The sequence below is a fragment of the Neoarius graeffei genome, chromosome 13 (assembly GCF_027579695.1).
Source record: "Neoarius graeffei isolate fNeoGra1 chromosome 13, fNeoGra1.pri, whole genome shotgun sequence".
Lineage (NCBI taxonomy): Eukaryota > Metazoa > Chordata > Actinopteri > Siluriformes > Ariidae > Neoarius > Neoarius graeffei.
Window position 1 is genome coordinate 44,694,771 of NC_083581.1, and position 25,196 is coordinate 44,719,966.

The following is a 25,196-nucleotide window of genomic DNA, read 5'->3' on the forward strand; positions in this document are numbered from 1 at the left end:
GGGGGTTCTTGACGCCTTTTTCAAAGACAATAAAGGCAAAAGATCTAGAAATCATTTATTGAATGCAAATATAGCACATTTCTCCCCCAAATCAACACATTTTGAAATGAAATAAAATAATTTAACTTCATGAGAGCCCAGTTCTGAGCCCTCCCCATTCCTGGGCCTGGGACAACATACCTGTTTGTCCCCCCCCTGTCGGCGGGCCTGCTCACATCCAGAACTTTCTTGCTGTAAGGCGACAGTGCTAACCACTGCATCACCATGCCACCCAAGAGCTATTCAGAATTTACGCTAATAAGTATAGGAGATAAAATAGACAGTTCCACTGAAAGTGATTAAAACGCTGGTAATATGACGGAAATAGCGTTTTACAAACCAAATCACTGGGAACAATGCATGATTCCTACTGGCTCTGTTTCACACCATAACAGTAAAATATAACCTCAATTCCAAAAAAGTTGGGATGCTGTGTGTGTATATACAGTGGTGCTTGAAAGTTTGTGAACCCTTTAGAATGTTCTATATTTCTGCATAAATATGACCTAAAACATCATCAGACTTTCACACAAGTCCTAAAAGTAGATAAAGAGGACACAGTTAAACAAATGAGACAAAAATATTATACTTGGTCATTTATTTATTGAGGAAAATGATCCAATATTACATATCTGTTAGTGGCAAAAGTATGTGAACCTTTGCTTTCAGTATCTGGTGTGACCCCCTTGTGCAGCAATAACTACAACTAAACATTTCCAGTAACTGTTCATCAGTCCTGCACACCAGCTTGGAGGAATTTTAGCCCATTCCACTGTACAGAACAGCTTCAACTCTGGGATGTTGGTGGGTTTCCTCACATGAACTGCTCGCTTCAGGTCCTTCCACAACATTTCGATTTGATTAAGGTCAGGACTTTGACTTGGCCATTCCAAAACATTAACTTTATTCTTCTTTAACCATTCTTTGGTAGAACGACTTGTGTGCTTAGGGTCGTTGTCTTGCTGCATGACCCACCTTCTCTTGAGATTCAGTTCATGGACAGATGTCCTGGCATTTTCCTTTAGAATTCACTGGTATAATTCAGAATTCATTGTTCCATCAATGATGGCAAGCCGTCCTGGCCCAGATGCAGCAAAACAGGCCCAAACCATGATACTACCACCACCATGTTTCACAGATGGGATAAGGTTCTTATGCTGGAATGCAGTGTTTTCCTTTCTCCAAACATAATGCTTCTCATTTAAACCAAGAAGTTCTATTTTGGTCTCATCCGTCCACAAAACATTTTTCCAATAGCCTTCTGGCTTGTCTGTGTGATCTTTAACAAACTGCAGATGAGCAGCAATGTTCTTTTTGGAGAGCAGTGGCTTTCTCCTTGCAACCCTGCCATGCGCACCATTGTTGTTCAATGTTCTCCTGATGGTGGACTCATGAACATTAACATTAGCCAATGTGAGAGAGGCCTTCAGTTGCTTAGAAGTTACCCTGGGGTCCTTTGTGACCTCGCCGACTATTACATGCCTTGCTCTTGGAGTGATCTTTGTTGGTCGACCACTCCTGGGGAGGGTAACAATGGTCTTGAATTTCTTCCATTTGTACACAATCTGTCTGACTGTGGATTGGTGGAGTCCAAACTCTTTAGAGATGTTTTTGTAACCTTTTCCAGCCTGATGAGCATCAATAATGCTTTTTCTGAGGTTCTCAGAAATCTCCTTTGTTTGTGCCATGATACACTTCCACAAACGTGTTGTGAAGATCAGACTTTGATAGATCCCTGTTCTTTAAATAAAACAGGGTGCCCACTCACACCTGATTGTCATCTCATTGATTGAAAACAGCTGACTCGAATTTCACTTTCAAATTAACTGCTAATCCTAGAGGTTCACATACTTTTGCCACTCACAGATATGTAATCTTGGATCATTTTCCTCAATAAATAAATGACCAAGTATAATATTTTTGTCTCATTTGTTTAACTGGATTCTCTTTATCTACTTTTAGGACTTGTGTGAAAATCTGATAATGTTTTAGGTCATATTTATGCAGAAATATAGAAAATTCTAAAGGGTTCACAAACTTTCAAGCAGCACTGTATATGCTCATTTTAAATTTGATGTCAGCAAAACGTTTCAGAAAAGTTGGGACAGGGGCAACAAAAGACTGAAAAAGTTGTGTAATGCTAAAAAACAAACCTAATGTAGTTAATTGGCAACAGGTTGTTAACATGATTGGGATCCAGAGAAACTGAGTCTCTCTCAGAAGTAAAGATGGGGAGGGGTTCACCGATCTGTGAAAGACTGCGTGGGCAAACAGTGCAACAATTTAAGAATAACGTTCCTCAATGTAAAATTGGAAAGAATTTGGGGATCACATCATCTATGGTACATAATATCATTAAAAGATTCAGAGGATCTGGAGAAATCTCTGTATGCAAGAGACAAGGCTGAAAACTGACACTGGATGCCTGTGATCTTCAGGCCCTCAAGTGACACTGCATTAAAAACACACACAAATCTGTAGTGGAAATCACTGTATGGGCTCAGGAACAATTCAGAAAACCATCGTCTGTGAAAACAGTTCATTACTACATCCATAAATGTAAGTTAAAATCAAATGTAAACAATATCCAGAAACACTGCCACCTTCTCTGGACCTGAGCTCTTCTACGATGGACTGAGGTGAAGTGGAAAATTGTCCCAAGGTCTGACAAATCACAATTAGAAATTCTTTTTAGAAATCATGGACACTGCATCCTCCAGGCTAAAGAGGAGAGGGACCATCTGGCTTGTTATCAATGCACAGTTCAAAAGCCAGCATCTGTGATGGTATGAGGGTGCATTAGTGCATACGGTATAACATGGGTTGCTTGTACATCTGTGAAGGCAGCATTAATGCTGAATGATATATACACGTTTCAGAGCAATATGCTGCCATCCAGACAAAATCTTTTTCAGGGAAGGCCTTCCATCCTTCAGCAAGACAATGCCAAACTGCTTTCTGCACATATTAAAACTGCATGGCTCCATAATAAAAGAGCCCGGGTGCTAAACTGTCCTGCCTGCAGTCCAGACCTGTCTCCCATTTAAAACATTTGGTGCATTATGAAGCACAAAATACGACAAAGGAGACGCTGAACTATTGAGCAACTGAAATTGTATATCAGGCAAGAATGGGACAACATTACTATTTCAAAACAACAATTGGTCTCCTCAGTTCCCAAATGTTTACAGAGTGTTGTTAAAAGTAGAGGTGATGCAACACAGTGGTAGACATGCCCCAGTCCCAACTTTTTTGAAACCTGTTGCTGAACATCTCATCTCATCTCATCTCATCTCATCTCATCTCATTATCTCTAGCCGCTTTATCCTGTTCTACAAGGTCGCAGGCAAGCTGGAGCCTATCCCAGCTGACTACGGGCGAAAGGCAGGGTACACCCTGGACAAGTCGCCAGGTCATCACAGGGCTGACACATAGACACAGACAACCATTCACACTCACATTCACACCTACGGTCAATTTAGAGTCACCAGTTAGCCTAACCTGCATGTCTTTGGACTGTGGGGGAAACCGGAGCACCCGGAGGAAACCCACGCGGACACGGGGAGAACATGTAAACTCCGCACAGAAAGGCCCTCGCCGGCCACGGGGCTCGAACCTGGATCTTCTTGCTGTGAGGTGACAGCACTAACCACTACACCACCATGCCGCTGTTGCTGAACATCAAATTCAAAATGAGCATATATTTTTCAAAAAACAATAAAATTTCTCAGTTTCAACATATGTTGTCTTTGCACAATTTTCAATTAAATATAGGGTTTCCATGATTTGCAAATCTTCACATTCGGTTTTTATTTGCAGTTTATAGAGCATCCCAACTTTTTTGGAATCAAGGTTGTAAGTTTAAACAAAATAAGGGAGTGTTTGGCTCTGAACTTGTGTGTTGTATACAATGCCACCAGCTAGCTATGCCTCTGGAGATGAACATTTTTTGCTAATAACTGAAATAATTAATAAATTTGTTTGTAACCAGCTTTATGAATGAGGCCCTTTGGAGTCAATAAGTTAGACATGCAATTTTCATCATGCTAAACTGGTGGCTGTAAGTTTCCTTTACTCGTTAGCTGCATTAGTCTGAATGAACTTTTTGTCTTGAGCCATCACTTTAATTCATCTTCTCAGCTAATTAAATGTCTGTGAGGAAGGCCAGCCTTATTATAATCCTTCTTTCAGCTCTGTGTGTGCGTGTGTGTGTGTGTGTGTGTTCATATTCATGCATCCATCTTGTCTGTATGTATATATAATCTTGTCCTTGGCTGTTGGTGTCTAAGATTTCTGGCACCAAAACACTGTCACACTAGCTATTCCAGGCTTGAGTGCCACATAGCAGAGCAGGCTAGAGTGACGCCAAGAGGTGCATTGTGGGTAGGAATGGGTGTCATTACTCAATAGAACACCCTGTGACGGCCTGCTGCTGATGGTTTAGAGTGGTGATACAAGGACAAGGAGTGCTAATGTGTCTTAATGAGGATGAAAGGACTCGGCATGTAATATGAATCTTACGAGAGAGAGAGCACTTTTTTCCCTTTTTTTCCTTTAATCACTTATGTAACAAAAACATGATATTTTTCCTGCATGTATCATTTTAATTGTATCATCCCTGGCTGCAAGACATTATATAAATAAATAAAAGTTATAAATTATATAAATTATAAATTCTGATTGGGCGGCACGGTGGTGTAGTGGTTAGCGCTGTCGCCTCACAGCAAGAAGGTCCAGGTTCGAGCCCCATGGCCGGCGAGGGCCTTTCTGTGCGGAGTTTGCATGTTCTCCCTGTGTCCGCATGGGTTTCCTCCGGGTGCTCCGGTTTCCCCCACAGTCCAAAGACATGCAGGTTAGGTTAACTGGTGACTCTAAATTGACCGTAGGTGTGAATGTGAGTGTGAATGGTTGTCTGTGTCTATGTGTCAGCCCTGTGATGACCTGGCGACTTGTCCAGGGTGTACCCCACCTTTCGTCCGTAGTCAGCTGGGATAGGCTCCAGCTTGCCTGCGACCTGTAGAAGGATAAAGTGGCTAGAGATAATGAGATGAGATGAGAGAAATTCTGATTATTACAAAACACATTTCAAAAAAGTTGGGATGGTAAAGCATTTACTACTTTGTAATGTTTCTATTGCTTCTCACAACACTTAAAAGATGTTTAGGGACTGAAGACACCAGGTGATGAAGTGTTTCACGCATTATTTTGTCCCAGTCTTCCTGCAAACAGGTCTTAGGTTGTGCAACAGTAGCTGATCGTCACTGTCATGTTTTTCATTTCAAAAATTCGCAACACGTTCTCTACTGGGGACAAAGGGGACAGGGACCCTCTTCTTCCACAGCCATGCCTTTGTAATATGTGCAGAATGTGGTTTTGGATTGTCTTGTTGAAATATCCCTGGAAAAAAAAAAGACTTCATCTTGAAGACAGCATATGTTGTTCCAAAATCTCAATCTATTTTTCTGCCTTAGTGCTGCCATCACAGAAGTGTAAGTTATCTTTGCCAAGAGCACTGACACAACCCCATACCATGACAGACCCTGGCTTTTGGACTTGTTGCTTGACAATAGTCCAAATGGTCCATATCGTCTTTGGTCCAGAGCGCACAGTGTCCATTTCTTACAAAAAAGACTTGGAATACTGATTCGTCTGACCACAATACACATTTCCACTGTGTGATGGTCCATCCCAGATGCCTCTGAGTCCAGAGAAGTCAGTGGCGCTTCTGCACACAGTTAACATAAAGCTTCCTTTTTTCACAGTAAAGTTTTAACTGGCATTTGTGGATGTAATTCTGTGTTGTAGTGCTTGACAAAGGTTTGCCAAAGTAATCCCAAGCCTATCTATATCAGCTATAGATGAATGACGGTTCTTGATGCAGTGCTGTCTGAGGGATCACAGATCACGGGTGTTCAGCTTAGGCTTGTGCTCTTGCCCTTTTTGCACCAAAATTCTGCCAGATTCCTTGAGTTGTTTAATGATATTATGCACTGTAGAGGGTGAAATATCCGAATCCCTTCCTATCTTTCTTTGAGGAACATTGTTTTTAAACATTTCAATAATTTTCTCATGCATACGTTAACAAACTGGAGATCCTTGGCCCATCTTTGCTCCTCAAAGACTAGGACTTTCCTGGATACTGATTTTGTATCACGATTACAGTCACATGTTGATATCACCTGTTTCAAATCACACCATTATTTAATTGTTCTATCTCATTACTAGCCCTAAAATGCCCCGTCCCAAGTTTTTTTAGAATATGATGCAGGCCTTAAACACAGGAATGGATGTATATTAACAAATGAAATGAAGTTGAACAGACAAAACATGAAATATCTTGGGTTCATACTGTCTGCAATGAAATACAAGTCAAAGTAAATTTAGAAATCACTGCTTTCTTTTTTATTTGTATTTTCCATACCATCCCAACTTTTTTAGATTTGGGGTTGTATTATTATTATTATTATTATTAATCAGGTAGAAGAAAGCTGAGTAGATATCAGAGGCAATACATGTTGAGAGAGAAATGGCTTTCAGCTATTTATGACCCTTTTTGTTTTCCGTACTCAGTGTGTAATATGTAAAGTATCTATGATATGTACTATATTATTGTGACTTCATGTTTAAAGCATTTTGTTTATATGAAAAAGTTACATGACAAAGGATTGATGATCAATAGCTTTAATAACATTATAAAATTAATTAAACAAAAAATTACAAGTGTGAAGTAACATTTTCAGGTTCACAGCGCAGTCAGGAAAGAAAATTAGAGTTTTGGTTTGAAAAACTGCAGTGTTTTGAATTAAGATCATTAAAGAGGACAAACTAAACTGCTGAAAAACTATATGTCCACCACACCATAATAAGATAAAGCCCTTTATCTAGAGTTGAAAATAAGAAAAAACAAACAGTGTTTCTACTCTAAATAAGTAACAAGTCCACTTTAAACAATATTCCAGATGTTTCTTCACCATTTCATAGCACATTTAATGTTGGGAAGTTGTGTGCATATTACAATTATATTACATCAGAAAATTATAATACTGAAAGTATAATATAGTTACACGTACATTACAGTCCCTCAAACATCAACTAAGAAAAAAGGAAAAACAAAAATTAAAAAAACAATCCCAACTTCAAATATGGCATGATAGAAAACAATGGAGAAATGGATCAAGTCCAAATGAAAGGAAGTTTATAGGCACAGAAGAACATCAGGCCACTTGTCTATTTTATATTCAAAATATTTTGTATTTACATCAGCACTGTTACAGGAAATTATTAGTAAGGGTTTATTGGAAGATCCCAGCTCTGTACATTTTTGTTTTTCTTAAATTCAGGTTTGTAATACAAGACGTATGTATACAGTGAAATACACAAAGAACTTTGAGATAAAGTCAAGTGTGAAAAGATACAAAAAAATGAAAGATGGAAACAATCTGAAAGGACAAAGGTCAAAGGTGAAGATTTTACTATGTCCATCCCTCCTGCTCACATGATCATGGTTTCTGTGTAGAAACTGTAGTTATTGAAGTGCTGCTTAGTTTTACAGGCGGGACTAAGTGAGCGGGATCGAGGAACAATGGGAGTGGTTACTGTAGCTGTTGGGGTGTGACTTGCCCACCGGGATGGAGGCCGCTGACTGGCTGGACGAGATGGACGAGAGAAACTCCTTCTGGGTGTAGTAGGGGATGAGTCATGGCTTGCCTAGAGAATCATAAGACATTATGAGTTTGTGAACTTTTAACTTGCCCTTGAAGGAAATTTTAGTTTTTGAAAAAAATATTTAGCCCTTTCACCTGGTGTGGTGATGGTGTATTCCTTGGTGATGGTGTAGAGCAATTACCCAAAATCCTCTCTCCCATCTTGAAGTCAGTCTGTAAATTGTCCTTCCCCCAACGGGAGGTCTTGACATCCACTCTTGCACCTCTGTGTTCCCAGTTCTGAAGTGTTACAGGCACTTCGGTGTCCTTGACAGTCATATGCTTTGATCCCCGGCTTCCACCAAGTTTTGGGGACTTGGGCACTAATTTTGGCACCAACGTGGTTACAATTCCATCCTCAGTCAGTGTTTTCCCTTCATTTTCTTGCAACATGGCACCAAATTTTCTCACAACAGATGGGCTGCCACACCTCCGGTCTACTAAAGGGTACTTTGGCGAGTCCGAAAAGTGTGCAGGGCGAGCGGGGACATGGGGGCTGTCTCTCTGCTTCATTGGAGGTTTACTGACTGATTTCTCAGGGGAGGTGGCCTGGTCTTTCCAGCTGACATGTCGGACTCGTGGTTCATCCCAAACTGAGTCTTTATTCTTCCTGTTCTGCGCTTCCTCAAATTCGCCCAGTGACAGACAGTCAATCCTGTGGCAGAGAGGATAACCCAAACAACTAATCAGAGAAAACAAATGGCTCGCAGAAAATAACTTATTTATAACTGAGATGCACTGTTTAGAGGTGTAGCTAGCTTATGCATTTAACATGCTTGCTTTTCTCATGGGTTATTCCTCATGCCGTTTTTGACTAACAAGTGATAAAGACAGGCGACTATTGACAGGTGACTGTTAAAGTTTTGGACGTATATTAGTGAAGAATGATAGAATTGTTTTTTAAAACACAAACCTTCCAGTCACTGGCCACTCATTACTTCTGTTCTGATCAGTGTAAACATTACGATTCTGGATGGAGCTCTGAAAGACAGAGAGAGAAAATGGATAAATCACCAGTCTAAGCACTGAACTCGATAGCGTAACAGCAAAATAAAAATTCTGGATCCTCACCGTATTTGGAGCACCATCTGGTTTCTCTCGACTTTGGCTCAAACTCCCACTTTCCATCCCGAGGTATCCATCCAGAATGTCTAACATCACATCCTGACCATTAACGGTGCAACTCTGAGGACCCACAAAGCTATTATTCTGATAATTAACACCATAACTGCATGTGTCATCACTGTAATTACTCAAATGTTTAAAGGTCTTGTGTTGCACTGGGATGTTGTTTCCATTTCCACCATGGTAACCATTTTTAGGGTAACCACCGGGGTTGTTGACAGGAAGTAAGGTGATGTCCAGCTGAGCATTTGAGTTTGGCTTGATCTCAGTGGCTCCCCTGCGTGCTTCCACTGCCTTATATAACTGCAACACACACACACACACACACACACACAAAGCATAAACCGAACCATCAGATGCTATCAGTACAAACTACCTGTGTGTGTACCATGTGCATAATTTGTTTTGTGTGTGTGTGTCAGCAACCTAACACTTGAATCCTTGTGAGTATTAATGATAGTGAACACAGCAACACATCCGTTGTAAATGCGTGTGTGTCCATTCCAGCATAATGTATTTAGTGTCCCATTAAAGTGCATGTGTATGTCTGAGTGTACATTTCAGTGTTATTACATTTGTTCATATCCACTTTCTGTGTGTGTGCATGTGTGTATGCGTGTGTGCACGCCTGTGAGAATTTGGCTGGAGCTATTCTTATACACAAACACACTCCGAGACACACACTCTGCCAGCTACAGAGATAGACACACTGTGCTACCAATTCTGGGGGTCAACACTCGTTCAACCAATCACAAATCTCGCCCCATCACCACAGCGGCAACAACAACAGCACTGTGCTATGGATTTATGCTTCTGCAAAATTTGCTGCAGCTCATTGGCCAGTTTATGTTTGTGAGTTTGTTCTCACTGTTGTTTGGTTGATGTTTGTTCAGATTGGTGTGCTGTGTATTGCTGTTAGTGATTGTAGTTTGTGTCTGTTCGTACATATTAGTTTGTATTAGTGTTTGTTTGTGTAGCCATTTGTTGGTATTCATTCAGTGTTTGCTACTGAATGGTGTTTGTTAGTTTTGCTGGTGCTTGTTGGTTCTAGCTGGCATCTGTTGGTGTTCGCTGGTGTTCGTAGTATTGTTAAAGGAACAGTCCACCGTACTTCCATAATGAAATATGTTCTTCTCTGAATTGAGACGAGCTGGTCCGTACCTCTCCGAGCTTTGCCCGACCTCCCAGTCAGCACCTTAGGTATCAATGCGCTGTCGAAGCGTGCAGAAGGTGTTAGTACGCCTGTCATTATAGTGCGGACTTTCCATAGCACAGAAAATCGCCACGTTTCAATTTGTGTAACTGAACTTTGTTTCATGTCACTGGTCATATAAACCTATGTAAACAGGAAAAACATGGAAGAGTTTGGTCGCATCTAACTACAGCCCCAAAAAATACCATTGGCCATGCTGAGCCTAGCTACATTGCTAACAGGAGTAACAGCGCGTCTGACTGACTGGGAAGTCGCGCAAAGCTCGGAGAGGTACGGATCAGCTCGTCTCAATTCAGAGAAGAACATATTTCATTATGGAAGTATGGTGGACTGTTCCTTTAATTGTCTGTATTGTAGTTTACTCAGTATTTGGTGCAGAGTAGTATTTGTAACCCTGAGCTCACACCGGCAGCAAAATATACTGACAGGAGATGCGTCAATTTTCTAAAAAAATGTATATCCTAATAAATATTGTAAGTATATCCTCCTGAGAACCAACCCATAGACTTGTGTTCTCTGTAGTTGACATTTGTTTTACGTGCACAACCTCTTACTCTTTCAAGCTATTCACTTGAATCCTGGTGTCTTGGAAAGAGAACATCCTGGGCTTTCCAACGATATATCATGTGACTAGGAGGGTTGCTGGGAAATTCCTAGTAAGGAAATCACAACAAAAGAGGAATTGAGAGACACATTTTTTTCTTGGTTCCCAGGAGGATATATTTAATTTTATATCTATTTATGTTATATTTATGTCATCTTTGCTATACTCATCACGAAGTTGTAGGTTTGTATTTTCTTAAAGGCAGACCTATTAATATATCAGCCAATATATGCGTGAAACCACAAATTAGGTGCATTCCTGCTGAAAAATATGTTTTGGAGGGAATTTATTTTACTATAAATAGTGTGATCTTGCTTCACACACTACTGTTTCACCATGGACCACAAAGTAGCACTCACAATCACCGCTATCCATGCAGGGAGACAACGGCGCCGTAGATCCTTGAGGGTGTACAGTATTCTGCAGACCCCCCACAAGCACGATGAATTCCATGGTAACTACCGTAAAATGCTACTATAGGAACGAAAGTTTAAGAAAATATTTCACAGCAAAGAAATATAAGAGGATCACATCTGCCCTCTGATTGGTAATCACTTGACTCTGTCAGTGCTCATTTACATAAAGTTGAACTTTGCTGAACCTTTTTAGTCGGCAAGTCACAGCGATGATGTCGCCAGGTGACTCGTTGCACCATGCCACTCAGTGTAGCCCAACCTCCATTGGAAATAAATGACTTGCAGTCACTTTGTCGTGTGTTGTTGACGCCGGTGTGAGTGCAGCAATAGTGTTTGGCAGTACTTGTTTGTGTTTGTTGGAGTGTATTAGGAATTTATGGTGTTTGGTATGTCATTGAATTTTTTTCAGTGTTTGTTGTAGTCCGTTGTTGAGTGGTATGTGTTTGTTTGTCTCACCTCTTCTATTTTCCTCTGCACTTCCTGCAGTTGTTCCTCCCATTGTTGCATCTCTGAGTCGAAGGAGTCAAGTGAGTCCACACACTCTCCACTCCACACACACACTCCAGGATCCACACCACAGTGCAGCTCCAGAGCAGCCATCATGTACTCTGTGTGTGTGTGTGTGTGTGTGTGTGTGTGTGTGTGTGCGCGTGTTCCACGGAAGTATCAAAATCAGCTGTAGATCAGAATGGGAGGTAAAACTGTTTCTGAAAGAGAGAAAGACAGTGAAATAGAGAGGGTCAGTACTCTAAACCCTGGGCAGAGTTTATTCTGCTCTGTCTCTTCCTTCTGTCTGACATCTCAGTGTTTCCTGAGTGAGAACAAGAGGAAGGTCAGAGGAGGAAAAAAAGAGTACAGTGAGGAAAGAAGGAAATTTGAAATAGGAAAAAGTGGAACTTTAAGAATGTGGGAGAAGAGAAACAGAAGGAAGGTACTAAAGGGAAAGAAGGGGAAGGTTAAAGATAGGAAAGAGACAGCGGAAAAGAGGAATGGGAAAGGGGAAAGGGAAAAGAAAGAGTAAAAGGGACCAGAAAGAAATGTGCAGAAGGAAAATAGAGGAACTTAAGAATGGGGGGAGGGAAGAAAAAAAAAGAAAGTTGGAACAAGGAAAAATATCAGAAAGGAGAAGAGAAAAAGGGGGGAAATGGCAAGAGAAATGGGGAAAAGGAAAAAGAAAAGAGAACATGGATAAAAGTATTTAGAATCAGCATTTAGTATGCCATACTTCTTCACCTTGTATAAAGTGTATATTTATTTACATTATACACTACAGCATATAGTAATTATATGTAGTGTTTTACAGTAAGTCAGGAAAGTAGTAGCAAAGCTTCGAGATCTTTCCCTTCACCCGGATCTGACGAGGTCAACGACCCCTGATACATGAAGACCTCTGACCTGCTTGGAACAGCCTGGAGTTCACTCCTTTCCAAAATACCACCTAAGTGTTATTCCATAATGTGTGTTTAATTTATGGGTGTGGATGAGCTGTGGGATCAGCAATCGGGCACCTGAGGGTCTCTTGGTTGCTGGATGGAACCAGTGTGTGATGCAAGAAGTGTGGAATATTTAGATCACTGTCACTAGGCTATGGATCAGAAACTGATGCACGGAAATAAATTACAATATCAGTGTAGTCTTTAAATAAATAAATAAATAAATAAATAAATATATATATATATATGGACAGAGTCCATCAGAGAGTTGCAAAAGAAACTTCACATGCTAATTTTGTGTCAGAACATGCTTCAAACATTCCACATCCATCATGGAATTTTAATGTTATTTTCCTTTTCAAACCAATTTAGCTCCTGCGTACGTCATCACAACTTGCTGTTTACTTGTTCAATATAGAAACACAACTTGGCTATTTAAACAGAGTTAGCAGACTAATATAGCTAGCTACTCAGGTTGTATTTCATTAGCGAGCGAAATCTATCTACGAGAACGTTTGTAATTTACAAACAACTATCACAGGCAATCAGAACAGCCAGTAATGCAAGAGTGATGTTTAGCACAGAGGAATATGATGATACGATATTAATACTGCAATACATTGTTACAATATTTTTTCGGCAAATTTAACAAATTTCATCAGGAGAATGATTCACTTAATTGTTAGTGTTACAGTAGCTCAACAAGTAGCTAACTCAATGTTACAAACTATTTTTGTACAAATTATAAATGTTACAATTTAATTGAAAACAGTTTCTTGGAGTTTTTTTTTTGTTCACAAATTTGAATGATTCAAACTGTAGCATATATCGTAAAGATATAAAAATGTAAGTAGGATAATATATTCACACAATAATATATCTCAAGCTATGATATACTGTAGCTATAGAGTAAATATTACACAAGTTTGCACTTCACACTTCTTACCGGTTGTGAGATGTGAAGCCGGTCTATGAGCGTGAATCGTACACAAATGAAGTCACGTATTTGAGAAATTTCTCCTTTTCTCTCTTCAGTCCTCTCTATAAAGTCCCCTGGAGCTAAAATTTAAAATATTTTAACAACACCAAGCCTCTTATTCCTCCTCTCTCCAGAGCAGACACTTACTGAATGATGGTACGGCTGAAGAAGGGAAACTTTATAGTGCTTCTTTTTTTTCTATTTCCACCATGGCGTCACTCAGGCCGATGTGTCATAACAGCAGATTTATTACCACCATGTGAGTGCCTGTCGTCACCGACATCCCCAGGTTATAATTACAGCAGCGCACAGGGCCTGGTTGGACATGAGTATGTTTACATGGCTATGTTTTCAGGTTTATTTTTAATGCCGCTGCTGCCTTTGCTGTTGCTGCTCTGATTTAGGACACGGCAGATCCTGAGCTCATGTGAGTTTCTGCACAGGCTGGAGTTTTTCCTCAACAACAGAATCCTAAACACGGTCACACACGCAGTCCATTGGTTAATGGTTGTTTTTATTGCTTATTATTATTGACTTATTCTAAGAGCAGGATTAGCGCAATTCAATCTGTCTGCATTCTACACACTGGCTGTGGTTTTAATTTAGGGATACGCTTGCACGATAGGTGTGTATGGGGTGCGTCTGCATTCTGTAGTCGTGCATGCTGTTTTTGTCCTCCACTAATGCACATTGTTCACTATTTACACTTGTGTGTCTTGTGTAGCTGTTTAGAGCTGAATTTGATTAATTTTCCTTTAATAGCACTTCCCAATGGGTTTTAATCCTCTCACACCACATATATTTGATAAGGATTAGAATATTTTGTTTATTAATGAACAACACTTCATTTTTTTAAAATATATTTATCATTACAATTAACAGTCTTTACACACACAGCATGCCATGAATAAACTATGCAAAAGTGCAAAATCACTGAATTTAACACAACATTAATACTGACATTAAACGCGATGCAATTAAGCGAGTTCCACAAAAACAATCACGTGACGATGGAGTCCACAAGTGATGATCTGGTGCTTATTCTTTTTACAAAAAAGGCAGGAAAAAAGGACATTTTGGGTGAATACTATCTATCCTGAGAAGTAGGTGAGAACATGGAGAGGTTCACTGCTTGGTTCAGGAGTTGCTGAGACTGATAGCACACTGTCAGGAATAGGGGTACAGTAGGAGTCCATTTCTGTCCCTCAAGGTACAATCTACACTAATGTACCCCCTATGGCTCATGACAGACCTCAAGGTAACTATGTGTACCTTTTTAGGGCCAAAAAGGTACATATATGTTCCCAAGCAGTATATGAAGGGTACAAATACAACCCTGATTCCAAAAAAGTTGGGACAAAGTACAAATTGTAAATAAAAATGGAATGCAATAATTTACAAATCTCAAAAACTGATATTGTATTCACAATAGAACATAGACAACATATCAAATGTCGAAAGTGAGACATTTTGAAATTTCATGCCAAATATTGGCTCATTTGAAATTTCATGACAGCAACACATCTCAAAAAAGTTGGGACAGGGGCAATAAGAGGCTGGAAAAGTTAAAGGTACAAAAAAGGAACAGCTGGAGGATCGAATTGCAACTCATTAGGTCAATTGGCAATAGGTCATTAACATGACTGGGTATAAAAAGAGCATCTTGGAGTGGCAGCGGCTCTCAGAAGTAAAGATGGGAAGAGGATCACCAATCCCCCAATTCTGCGCCGACAAATAGTGGAACAATATCAGAAAGGAGTTCGACAGTGTAAAATTGCAAAGAGTTTGAACATATCATCATCTACAGTGCATAATATCATCAAAAGATTCAGAGAATCTGGAAGAATCTCTGTGCGTAAGGGTCAAAGCCGGAAAACCATACTGGGTGCCCGTGATCTTCGGGCCCTTAGACAGCACTGCATCACATACAGGCATGCTTCTGTATTGGAAATCACAAAATGGGCTCAGGAATATTTCCAGAGAACATTATCTGTGAACACAATTCACCGTGCCATCCGCCATTGCCAGCTAAAACTCTACAGTTCAAAGAAGAAGCTGTATCTAAACATGATCCAGAAGCGCAGACGTCTTCTCTGGGCCAAGGCTCATTTAAAATGGACTGTGGCAAAGTGGAAAACTGTTCTGTGGTCAGACGAATCAAAATTTGAAGTTCTTTATGGAAATCAGGGACGCCGTGTCATTCGGACTAAAGAGGAGAAGGACGACCCAAGTTGTTATCAGCGCTCAGTTCAGAAGCCTGCATCTCTGATGGTATGGGGTTGCATTAGTGCGTGTGGCATGGGCAGCTTACACATCTGGAAAGACACCATCAATGCTGAAAGGTATATCCAGGTTCTAGAGCAACATATGCTCCCATCCAGACGACGTCTCTTTCAGGGAAGACCTTGCATTTTCCAACATGACAATGCCAAACCACATACTGCATCAATTACAGCATCATGGCTGCGTAGAAGAAGGGTCCGGGTACTGAACTGGCCAGCCTGCAGTCCAGATCTTTCACCCATAGAAAACATTTGGCGCATCATAAAACGGAAGATACGACAAAAAATACCTAAGACAGTTGAGCAACTAGAATCCTACATTAGACAAGAATGGGTTAATATTCCTATCCCTAAACTTGAGCAACTTGTCTCCTCAGTCCCCAGACGTTTACAGACTGTTGTCAAGAGAAAAGGGGATGTCTCACAGTGGTAAACATGGCCTTGTCCCAACTTTTTTGAGATGTGTTGTTGTCATGAAATTTAAAATCACCTAATTTTTCTCTTTAAATGATACATTTTCTCAGTTTAAACATCTGATATGTCATCTATGTTCTATTCTGAATAAAATATGGAATTTTGAAACTTCCACATCATTGCATTCCGTTTTTATTTACAATTTGTACTTTGTCCCAACTTTTTTGGAATCGGGGTTGTAAGTACCTTAGAGGGTAGTACGCCATTGTACCCCTAAAGGTATAATAATGTATTTTATTTTCTGAGAGTGCAAGCTTCACTACATCACAAAGGAGGCTACAGACCATGGACTTTACACACACTGTTTTCATTTCCAAGCTCCTCTCCTACTCTTTTCCCCAAGGCATTGGCTGTGTCTGAAATCACTCACTAATTCACTTCTCATCTCATCTCATTATCTCTAGCCGCTTTATCCTTCTACAGGGTCGCAGGCAAGCTGGAGCCTATCCCAGCTGACTACGGGCGAAAGGCGGGGTACACCCTGGACAAGTCATCACAGGGCTGACACATAGACACAGACAACCATTCACACTCACATTCACACCTACGGTCAATTTAGAGTCACCAGTTAACCTAACCTGCATGTCTTTGGACTGTGGGGGAAACCGGAGCACCTGGAGGAAACCCACACGGACACGGGGAGAACATGCAAACTCTGCAAAGAAAGGCCCTCGCCGGCCACGGGGCTTGAACCCGGACCTTCTTGCTGTGAGGTGACAGCGCTAACCACTACACCACCGTGCCGCCCCTCATGTCTCACTATCTAGGGAATTACTATACAGAGGACTATATAGTGAGCTTATTGGTAAAATGGAAAAAACAAAAACAAAAAAAAAACACCCCACTTTCGGACACTACTCCACCGCGTCGTTATTTACGTCATTACTGTTGCACAATTAAAACGTGCCAGATCAGTCGGCTGGTGGGTTTTTAAAATTATAAATACATGCATGTATATTTGTGATAAATACATATTATACTGAGCGTATTTCCCACATTAATCAATACCAAGTACTTTGTGTCTGCTGCATCTTTCAGTTCTTTTAAATCAAGGCTGAATACTTTCTTCTTTGCTGCTGCCTTTTATTAAAACAAATTTGAGGCATTTAATTAATTCCTCACTCTGCACTGGAACTTTTATTCTTGTATTTTATCTGTCTTATTCTCTTTTACCCTTATTTTCTATTCTCTTACTATTTTGAATTGTACTTGAATGTCCGTTTATAATGTGTTTCTTCCTCCGTCCATTTGCCTCAACACACTTTTTTTTTCTTTCAGCACGACCGCAATGCATGATGGTATGTATTGCTTTGGTTAGTGACCATCGGTTGTACACTACTTTTCATGATGCATTGTGGGATACAATGATTCCACTATATAGGGTGTAATAATTCTCACTATACATTCAGACAACACTACAAAATGGCAAACTCACTATATAGTAAGTAGTGAGTGAGTTCAGACAGGGATTGTCTTTAAAGTTGTTATCTTTATAATTCTTGTTTCTCTTGTTAAACAGTGCTGGGTTTTGAGACACAAAGGTACCGTTGGACTACTATTAAATGCCTACTGAGTATTCAGATACCCTATAGTCAAGTCAAGTTTATTTGTATAGCGCTTTTAACAATAAACATTGTCGCAAAGCAACTTTACAGAATTTGAACGACTTAAACCATGAGCTAATTTTATCCCTAATCTATCCCTAATGAGCAAGCCTGTGGTGATGGTGGCAAGGAAAAACTCCCTCAGATGACATGAGGAAGAAACCTCGAGAGGAACCAGACCCAAGTGACCTTAGTGCCGCATTTGATACCATTGATCATTCCATTCTCCTGGATAGACTAGAAAATGTTGTGGGAGTTAAGGGAACGGCCCTCTCCTGGCTCAGGTCTTATTTAACTGATCGCTATCAGTATGTTGATATAAATGGTGATATTTCTAGACGTACTGAGGTAAAGTTTGGTGTTCTGCAAGGTTCTGTCTTGGGTCCACTGCTTTTTTCTTTATATATGTTACCTCCGGGTGATATTATTCGTAAACATTGTATTAGTTTCCACTGTTATGCTGATGACACACAGTTGTATGTTTCTGCAAAACCTGATGAGAGACACCAGCTTAATAGAATTGAGGAATGTGTAAAGGACATTAGACACTGGATGCTTATTAACTTCCTTCTGCTTAACTCTGACAAGACTGAAGTGCTTGTACTCGGACCACATGCAGTTAGAAATAAGTTTTCTGATTACACAGTAACTCTGGATGGCCTTTCTGTTTCTTCACGTGCAGCAGTAAAAGACCTCGGGGTGATTATTGACCCCAGTCTTTCATTCGAAATTCACATTGATAACATTACCCGGATAGCTTTCTTTCATCTCATAAATATTGCTCAGATAAGAAATTTAATGTCACTACGTGACACGGAAAAACTAGTTCATCCTTTCGTTACCTCCAGGTTGGATTATTGTAATGCCTTACTGTCTGGATGTTCCAATAAGTGCATAAACAAGCTCCAGTTAGTTCAAAATGCAGCAGCAAGAGTCCTTACTAGAACTAGAAAATATGACCACATCACCTCTGTCTTATCCACACTGCATTGGCTCCCAATCAAATTTCGTATTGATTATAAAGTGCTATTATTGACCTTTAAAGCACTAAATGGTCTCGCACCACAGTACCTGAGTGAACTTCTGCTCCTCTATGACCCGCCACGCCTACTTAGATCAAAAGGTGCAGGCTATCTGCTGGTACCTCGTATAGTGAAGGCTACATCAGGGGGCAGAGCCTTTTCTTGCAAAGCCCCACAGTTATGGAACAGCCTTCCAAGTAGTGTTCGGGAATCAGACACAGTCTCAGCATTTAAGTCTAGGCTGAAAACATATCTATTTAGTCAAGCCTTGTGTTAATGGTGTTTATGAGGTAAAGGTGTAGATCTGGAGGGTCCTCAGACATAGAGTATTTTGGTAAACTGGGATGTATGGATGCTGTCAGTCCCCCACTCGCTTGCTCACTCGAGTTTGTTGATGGTGTAGTGGCCGGCTGCTTTATGTCCCGGGGCTCCCTCATGCCTGTGTTACCTTCTGGCTCTCCCCTTTTAGTTATGCTGTCATAGTTAGTTGCCGGAGTCTCTGCTTGTACTCAGTGCAATATATATACTGTTTCTACTTATTCAGGTGACATTGGGCATACCTAACAACCTGTTCCCCCCCCCCCCCCCCCCAAAAAAAAAAAAATCTGTCCCTCTGAGTTACATGTCGGTCCTGGGATCGAGATGCTGACCTCTTCTGCTCCTCGGATCTGCCTGATCCATCCTGGTGCCCTGTGTCTGGTTAGAGTCTCATCGCATCACTCCTGTGGAGGACGGCCCCATGAGGACAGTTGAAAGTCACACTTGGCGGATGCTCTGGACTCTTACAGTAATGCTTTTATGGCTGAGGACTACAGTTGACTTGCTAACTTTAGGACTGCAGTTGTCATGAACAGTTTTGCACTCAAGTTCCCATCAGTGAAGTGTTTATAGCATCAACGAAACTGACTTCATGTTAAAACTGTTAATGTTATAGTCATGCTGTCTGTTATTGCCCAAATGAGGATGGGTTCCCTTTTGAGTCTGGTTCCTCTCGAGGTTTCTTCCTCATGTCGTCTGAGGGAGTTTTTCCTTGCCACTGTCGCCACAGGCTTGCTCATTGTGGATAGATTAGGGATAAAATTAGCTAATTTTTTAAGTCGTTCAAATTGTGTAAAGCTGCTTTGCGACAATGTTTATTGTTAAAAGCGCTCTACAAATAAACTTGACTTGACCCAAAAGGGAACCCATCCTCATTTGAATATATACTGCTTTTTACGTACTAATAGTATGGAAGTATGCGTATTCAAATGAGAGACTCCACCAAGCCTGCAGCAGCGTGATGATGTTTCTTCAAACTGTGCCCTGATTGGTCGAATGCTTTCCTTTCGCAAATAAAATATTAGAAAAATCAAACCTGCTGCAAAAAAAAAAGAGCATTGCTTTTTCACACACAGACATTCACCTTTGATATGAAAGTGTTCATTTACGGGACAGTCATTTGAAAAAAAAAAATTTTGGATCCAAATCACGCTGTATGTATAACGACCTTCAGGTTGTAGAACATGAAATAAGTTACTTCCTGTTGTCACTTACGAAGTCACACCAACCTCTCTTTTTTCTCTCTCTTGAAGTTAATAAGAAAAAAATTAGCAGCTTGTCATGTTTTGTCAAATCACAAAGTGTAAACTCCTCCGTCCTGAAGATGTCAGGAAAGTTAAAGTCACAGCTTTACCTCTGACTGTTACAAAGCTCAGACACTGGAGACTCCTCCCATAAATGCTACGTAAATATCTCCTTACAGAAATCCTGAACTTCTAAAGTGGAAATGGATGAAATGATCTCCTGTCATGCATCCACTCACCTGTGGGACCAATCAGTCTTCATTAGGTAGCAGCAGGAATTCTGGGAAATTACATCCTAAATCTTGCAGCACTTTGTGTTTGCATATGTGCTTCAGTGATGCTTGTCGTTTTGGCAAAAATAAAGAAAAAACAGTGAAGATGGGAAAATCATCCGCGACAGCAATGCATTCTGGGTAATGTAATCTCCTTTGGGACTCCCTGTAGTTCAAATTGGATTTTGCATTCTGGTCGAATCTGAAAGGCACTCTGTCTTTGTAATTTAAGTTCCAGTGGCTCTCGTCAGCAAAACGCACTGGGAAACATAGTCCTATGTCCGTTCTGGCTGTTGTGGTCCCGGCTTTCTTGAGAAGTGCGCCTCCTGTAATTCTGCATGAACGGAAAATGAGCACAACATCTACATACGAACAAAACAAAAGGACAAAACATCTGCTAATGAAAGGATGAGACTGAGAGATCACAGCACAAAAAAGAGGGTGAAAAGAAAAACGAGTTTGAACATGGTGGCATAGGAAAGCGAGGAGAAGAGCAGTAGGATGAGGATGAGTAAAATGATCGGCTGAAACATCTAGGCAAAAAAAACAAAAACAAAAAAAACCCACAACAACGGCAGAATTAAGAAAGAGATGTGCATCAAAAACCACAGAGGGATGCAAGAAAAGACAGGGTCAGGGAAAAGAGAGAAATCGTCAGTGATGGTGAATTATTTAAAGCAATAGTTCACATGGGAAACTAAGAGAGGCTAAAGGAAGCAGTTAGCGTCATGTTTTTAATGCTAATTAAGCCGTACCATGTTCAGCATCGACATACAAGTCCAGAAACATTTTAATTCAACCATGGACACACAGTTACACATCAAACCATTCTGTAAAATCTCCCAGGTATTGTAAGTAATATAATCAAATCACCCCTTCAATGCCCTTGGACGAGTGACGTACGTCGTGAAATCTTTTACCGCTGTGCCTTATGACGTACGCTACTCATCATAAACACCTCCGTTTATGTACCTTACATGGCACATTACTTTTACTTCACAGTGGCACATATGAATTACAGTCAATGCCTAAAACATTTTTCCGTCATAAGGCACAGCGATAAAAGATTTCATGACGTACGTGACTCGTCCAAGGGCATTGAAGGGGTTAATTTTATTAATCAGTGAGTTTGTTGTTTAAAAAACACCAACAATCTGCACTTGTTCCATATAGTTAATGAACAGTAACATTTCTCCCTCCATGTGGTTTCCATAGCAACAGGTGACATTGTGTTGTATTTTAGTTTCGTCTGAATATATTCGCCTGTTCCTTGTTCCCTTTTAAATAGTTTGTGTATTTATACGTTCTCGGTTTCCATGTTGTGTTGCCGAATTCTTATTGTGTGCTTGCTGTTATTCCTAAAAAAAATCTGGTTTCTTAGTCAGCATATTAGGGCCATTGTAGATTAAAAAAAAAACGGAGCTGAGGGAGTGGTAATATTCCTAGAAAAAAACTCAGAATTTCTAATATTAAAGTCAGAAATTTATGAGAAAAAATGTGGATATTCTGTGACAGTAAAAAGTCATACATTTACATGAAAAAACACAAGTTCTGAAATTAAAATGTCACAAATTTACCAGAAAAAAAACCCCTGGAAAAATAGTCTTTTTTTTTTGTCAAGGATTCAGGTCCCTTCACTTTGTAAGGCTGGATCAACAACATCACACCACAGACACTACAGCTGGCCGAGACTTATAGGAAATGCAGTCTTTCCTCATCATCTCATCTCATCTCATCTCATCTCATCTCATCTCATCTCATTATCTCTAGCCGCTTTATCCTGTTCTACAGGGTCGCAGGCAAGCTGGAGCCTTTCCCAGCTGACTACGGGCGAGAGGCGGGGTACACCCTGGACAAGTCGCCAGGTCATCACAGGGCTGACACACAGACACAGACAACCATTCACACTCACATTCACACCTACGCTCAATTTAGAGTCACCAGTTAACCCAACCTGCATGTCTTTGGACTGTGGGGGAAACCGGAGCACCCAGAGGAAACCCACGCGGACACAGGGAGAACATGCAAACTCCGCACAGAAGGGCCCTCGCCGGCCACGGGGCTCGAACCCGGACCTTCTTGCTGTGAGGCGACAGCGCTAACCACTACACCACCACTCTTTCCTCATCAATCACACAATATATAAGAATAAAGTGATACGAGATTTTCAACTCCATTATCCAGAATGCACTGCAGCCGGGAAGCTGGAAAGCACATTGATTATTGCACTTCCTGGATGCAACAGGAGATGAATGTATAAAGCGTACAGCTTTGTTTATCCATCAGGCTTGTAGTACTCGAGTTCAGGACTCGGACTCGAGTCCGACTTGTACCCTAATTTTAAGGACTCGTGACTTGACTTGGACTTGAGCACTGATGACTCGGACTTGGACTCAGACTCATGCATAAACTGCATTCAGACTTGTAAATTGGAGACCAGGACTCAGATTTTTTCTTTATTTTTTGCAATAATTTGGCACAAGATATTTATTTCTACATTAATTTTTGTACTGATTTCGTGCAAGTTTTACACCTGCACGCCTTGGTGCGTGCATCAGACAGACTCTTGGGCGCACTCCGGACAGTGCACGTGCGCCATAAACGACTAGCACCTGCACAGGATTAAGGCACAGTCAGCGCACTGATATAAAAACTGTGAAAACGCACTTACTTTGCAAAGTATTGAGTTGCGTTGCTGACACATCACTGAGTCTCATTTCCTTGTTTGGTTTCCTGATCCCTGATTTCCTGTTTCTCGTCTTTGATTCTGCCGAGTCTACGATAGCCTGTTTGTGCCTCACTCTACCTATTGCCCGTTTCACTGTTTTACAATTTTGCCTGCTGTTCTGGATTGTTTACCGTCTTCACTTGTATTAATAAACGCACCTTCTGCACTTCCATCCATCTCCCAGCCATCTCTGACAGAATACTTCACACTGCCTGATAAAGAGAAGCACATTCACCTGTTCATACGGCATGCTCAGGAACAAACTAATGTTAATGGAGCTAAAACAGCCACCGTCAAATGGTGCAGTTGGGGTCTTGTTCTCGGACTCGACTCAGATCAATAGTGGACTCGACTCGAATTTTTTTTTAATGAATTGGACTTGAACCGTGGGGACTCGAGACTGGACTCGGACTTGAAGTTTAGTGATTCGACTACAACACTGTTATCCATGTCCTTGTTCTGTCTTAACTGTTTATAAATGTATAATTATTTGCTTTCTGATGTTTTAATCTGAATTTCTACATTTTTTTGTCTTGCAAATGATTTAATAATCTCAGATAATTTCTAAATCGTTTCACATAAATTTTCGACTTTAATCTCAGAAATTCTGATTTTTTTTCCCCAAAATTCAAGGAATATTACCCCCCCGAGGTTTTTTTTAAACCTATAATGGCCCTAATACGCCGTCATATTGAGTTCCGTGTTGTTCTGGTTTAGTTCTGTGCTGTCTGTGATGCTTGGACCTCTGCTGCAGGTTTCTGGACTGTCAGAAATAAATATCTTACTGACTTTATGCACTCTACCCAACTGTTGCATGAATAATATCCCCTAAACTTTTTTAACTAAAACATACCCTGGAGCATATGGAGTTAAACAGGCTAATGTATAATGTAAACAACACATATAATAAATTATTTCACTTAGAAGTCATAAAGCCGGTGCTGATACAGGCCATGTTCTTTGCAAGACTATCGGCCATGTTGTAATGTTTTTGGATCTGTTTTTTTTCCTTCAATTACGTTCATTATGTCTTATATTGAATATTGTTAGTTTTTTCTTTTTTATCAGACATCTAATTTTTTAGGTTTGTTTACCTGACATGTTTCGATGTACGACTGTCATCTTCCTCAGAGTGTCACCGGATGTTATTGGTGACGCATCTTTTATCAGCTGATGTTTCCGAAGGCGTGGCCTTCCTGTCTGGATTGACAGGTCGGTCACGCCTTCTACTGTCAGTTCGTCCCCTGCAAGATGGCACTCCAGGCACAAAAAGCAGCACTAAGAAACGCAATAGCTGGTATATTGAAAACGGCCAAACCACCACCCAGCAACATCACCAAACAGGAAGCCAAAGCCATGAGAACATTAGCAAAAAATAAAGACATCACAATCCTCCCAGCAGATAAAGGTAGAACAGCAGTTATCATGGACACCGATGAATATGAACACAAAATGATGGAATTACTCAGTGACAACGCCTTCGAGATATTAAGAAAAGACCCAACAGAAGACAAGAAAAAGAAACTTAAAGCACTACTCAAACCGCTACTCGATGAAAATAAAATAGATAAACAGGCATATAATCATTTAGTACCCACAGCCAATGTCATCCCCAGGATTTACGGTACACCAAAAATACACAAACCAGGAACACCATTACGCCCCATAGTAGATAGCATTGGTTCAGTGACATACAACTTATCAAAAGCACTCACCAAAATAATTAAACCATTACTAGGA

General features: G+C 40.5%; 1 protein-coding gene across 2 annotated transcripts; it reads right to left on the reverse strand.

The window, feature by feature from the left end:
* Positions 1 to 6,779: 6,779 nt before the first annotated feature.
* Positions 6,780 to 20,831, reverse strand: LOC132896753 (uncharacterized). 2 transcript variants are annotated; one of them, XM_060937797.1, is made up of 6 exons: positions 20,696 to 20,831; positions 11,557 to 11,807; positions 8,814 to 9,170; positions 8,656 to 8,723; positions 7,839 to 8,397; positions 6,780 to 7,746 (listed from the first exon to the last, which is right to left on the reverse strand). In XM_060937797.1, exons 2-6 carry the CDS (start codon positions 11,701 to 11,703, stop codon positions 7,531 to 7,533), a joined length of 1,347 nt encoding a protein of 448 aa, XP_060793780.1. In that variant the 5' UTR covers positions 11,704 to 11,807; positions 20,696 to 20,831; the 3' UTR covers positions 6,780 to 7,530. The 2 variants fall into 2 exon arrangements, with proteins under 2 accessions (XP_060793780.1, XP_060793779.1); XM_060937796.1 differs by lacking the exon at positions 20,696 to 20,831 and adding an exon at positions 13,480 to 13,643.
* Positions 20,832 to 25,196: the final 4,365 nt, after the last annotated feature.

What these genes read in the sequence shown, in the direction of transcription:
- LOC132896753 (XM_060937797.1), bottom strand. Translation starts at nt 11,703, where the DNA reads ATGATGGCTGCTCTGGAGCTGCACTGTGGTGTGGATCCTGGAGTGTGT. An exon ending in CAGATGGTGCTCCAAATACG is followed by an intron (nt 8,724 to 8,813) that starts GTGAGGATCCAG and finishes TCTGTCTTTCAG; the next exon opens with AGCTCCATCCAGAATCGTAA. An exon ending in GAGTGGCCAGTGACTGGAAG is followed by an intron (nt 8,398 to 8,655) that starts GTTTGTGTTTTA and finishes TCTCTGCCACAG; the next exon opens with GATTGACTGTCTGTCACTGG.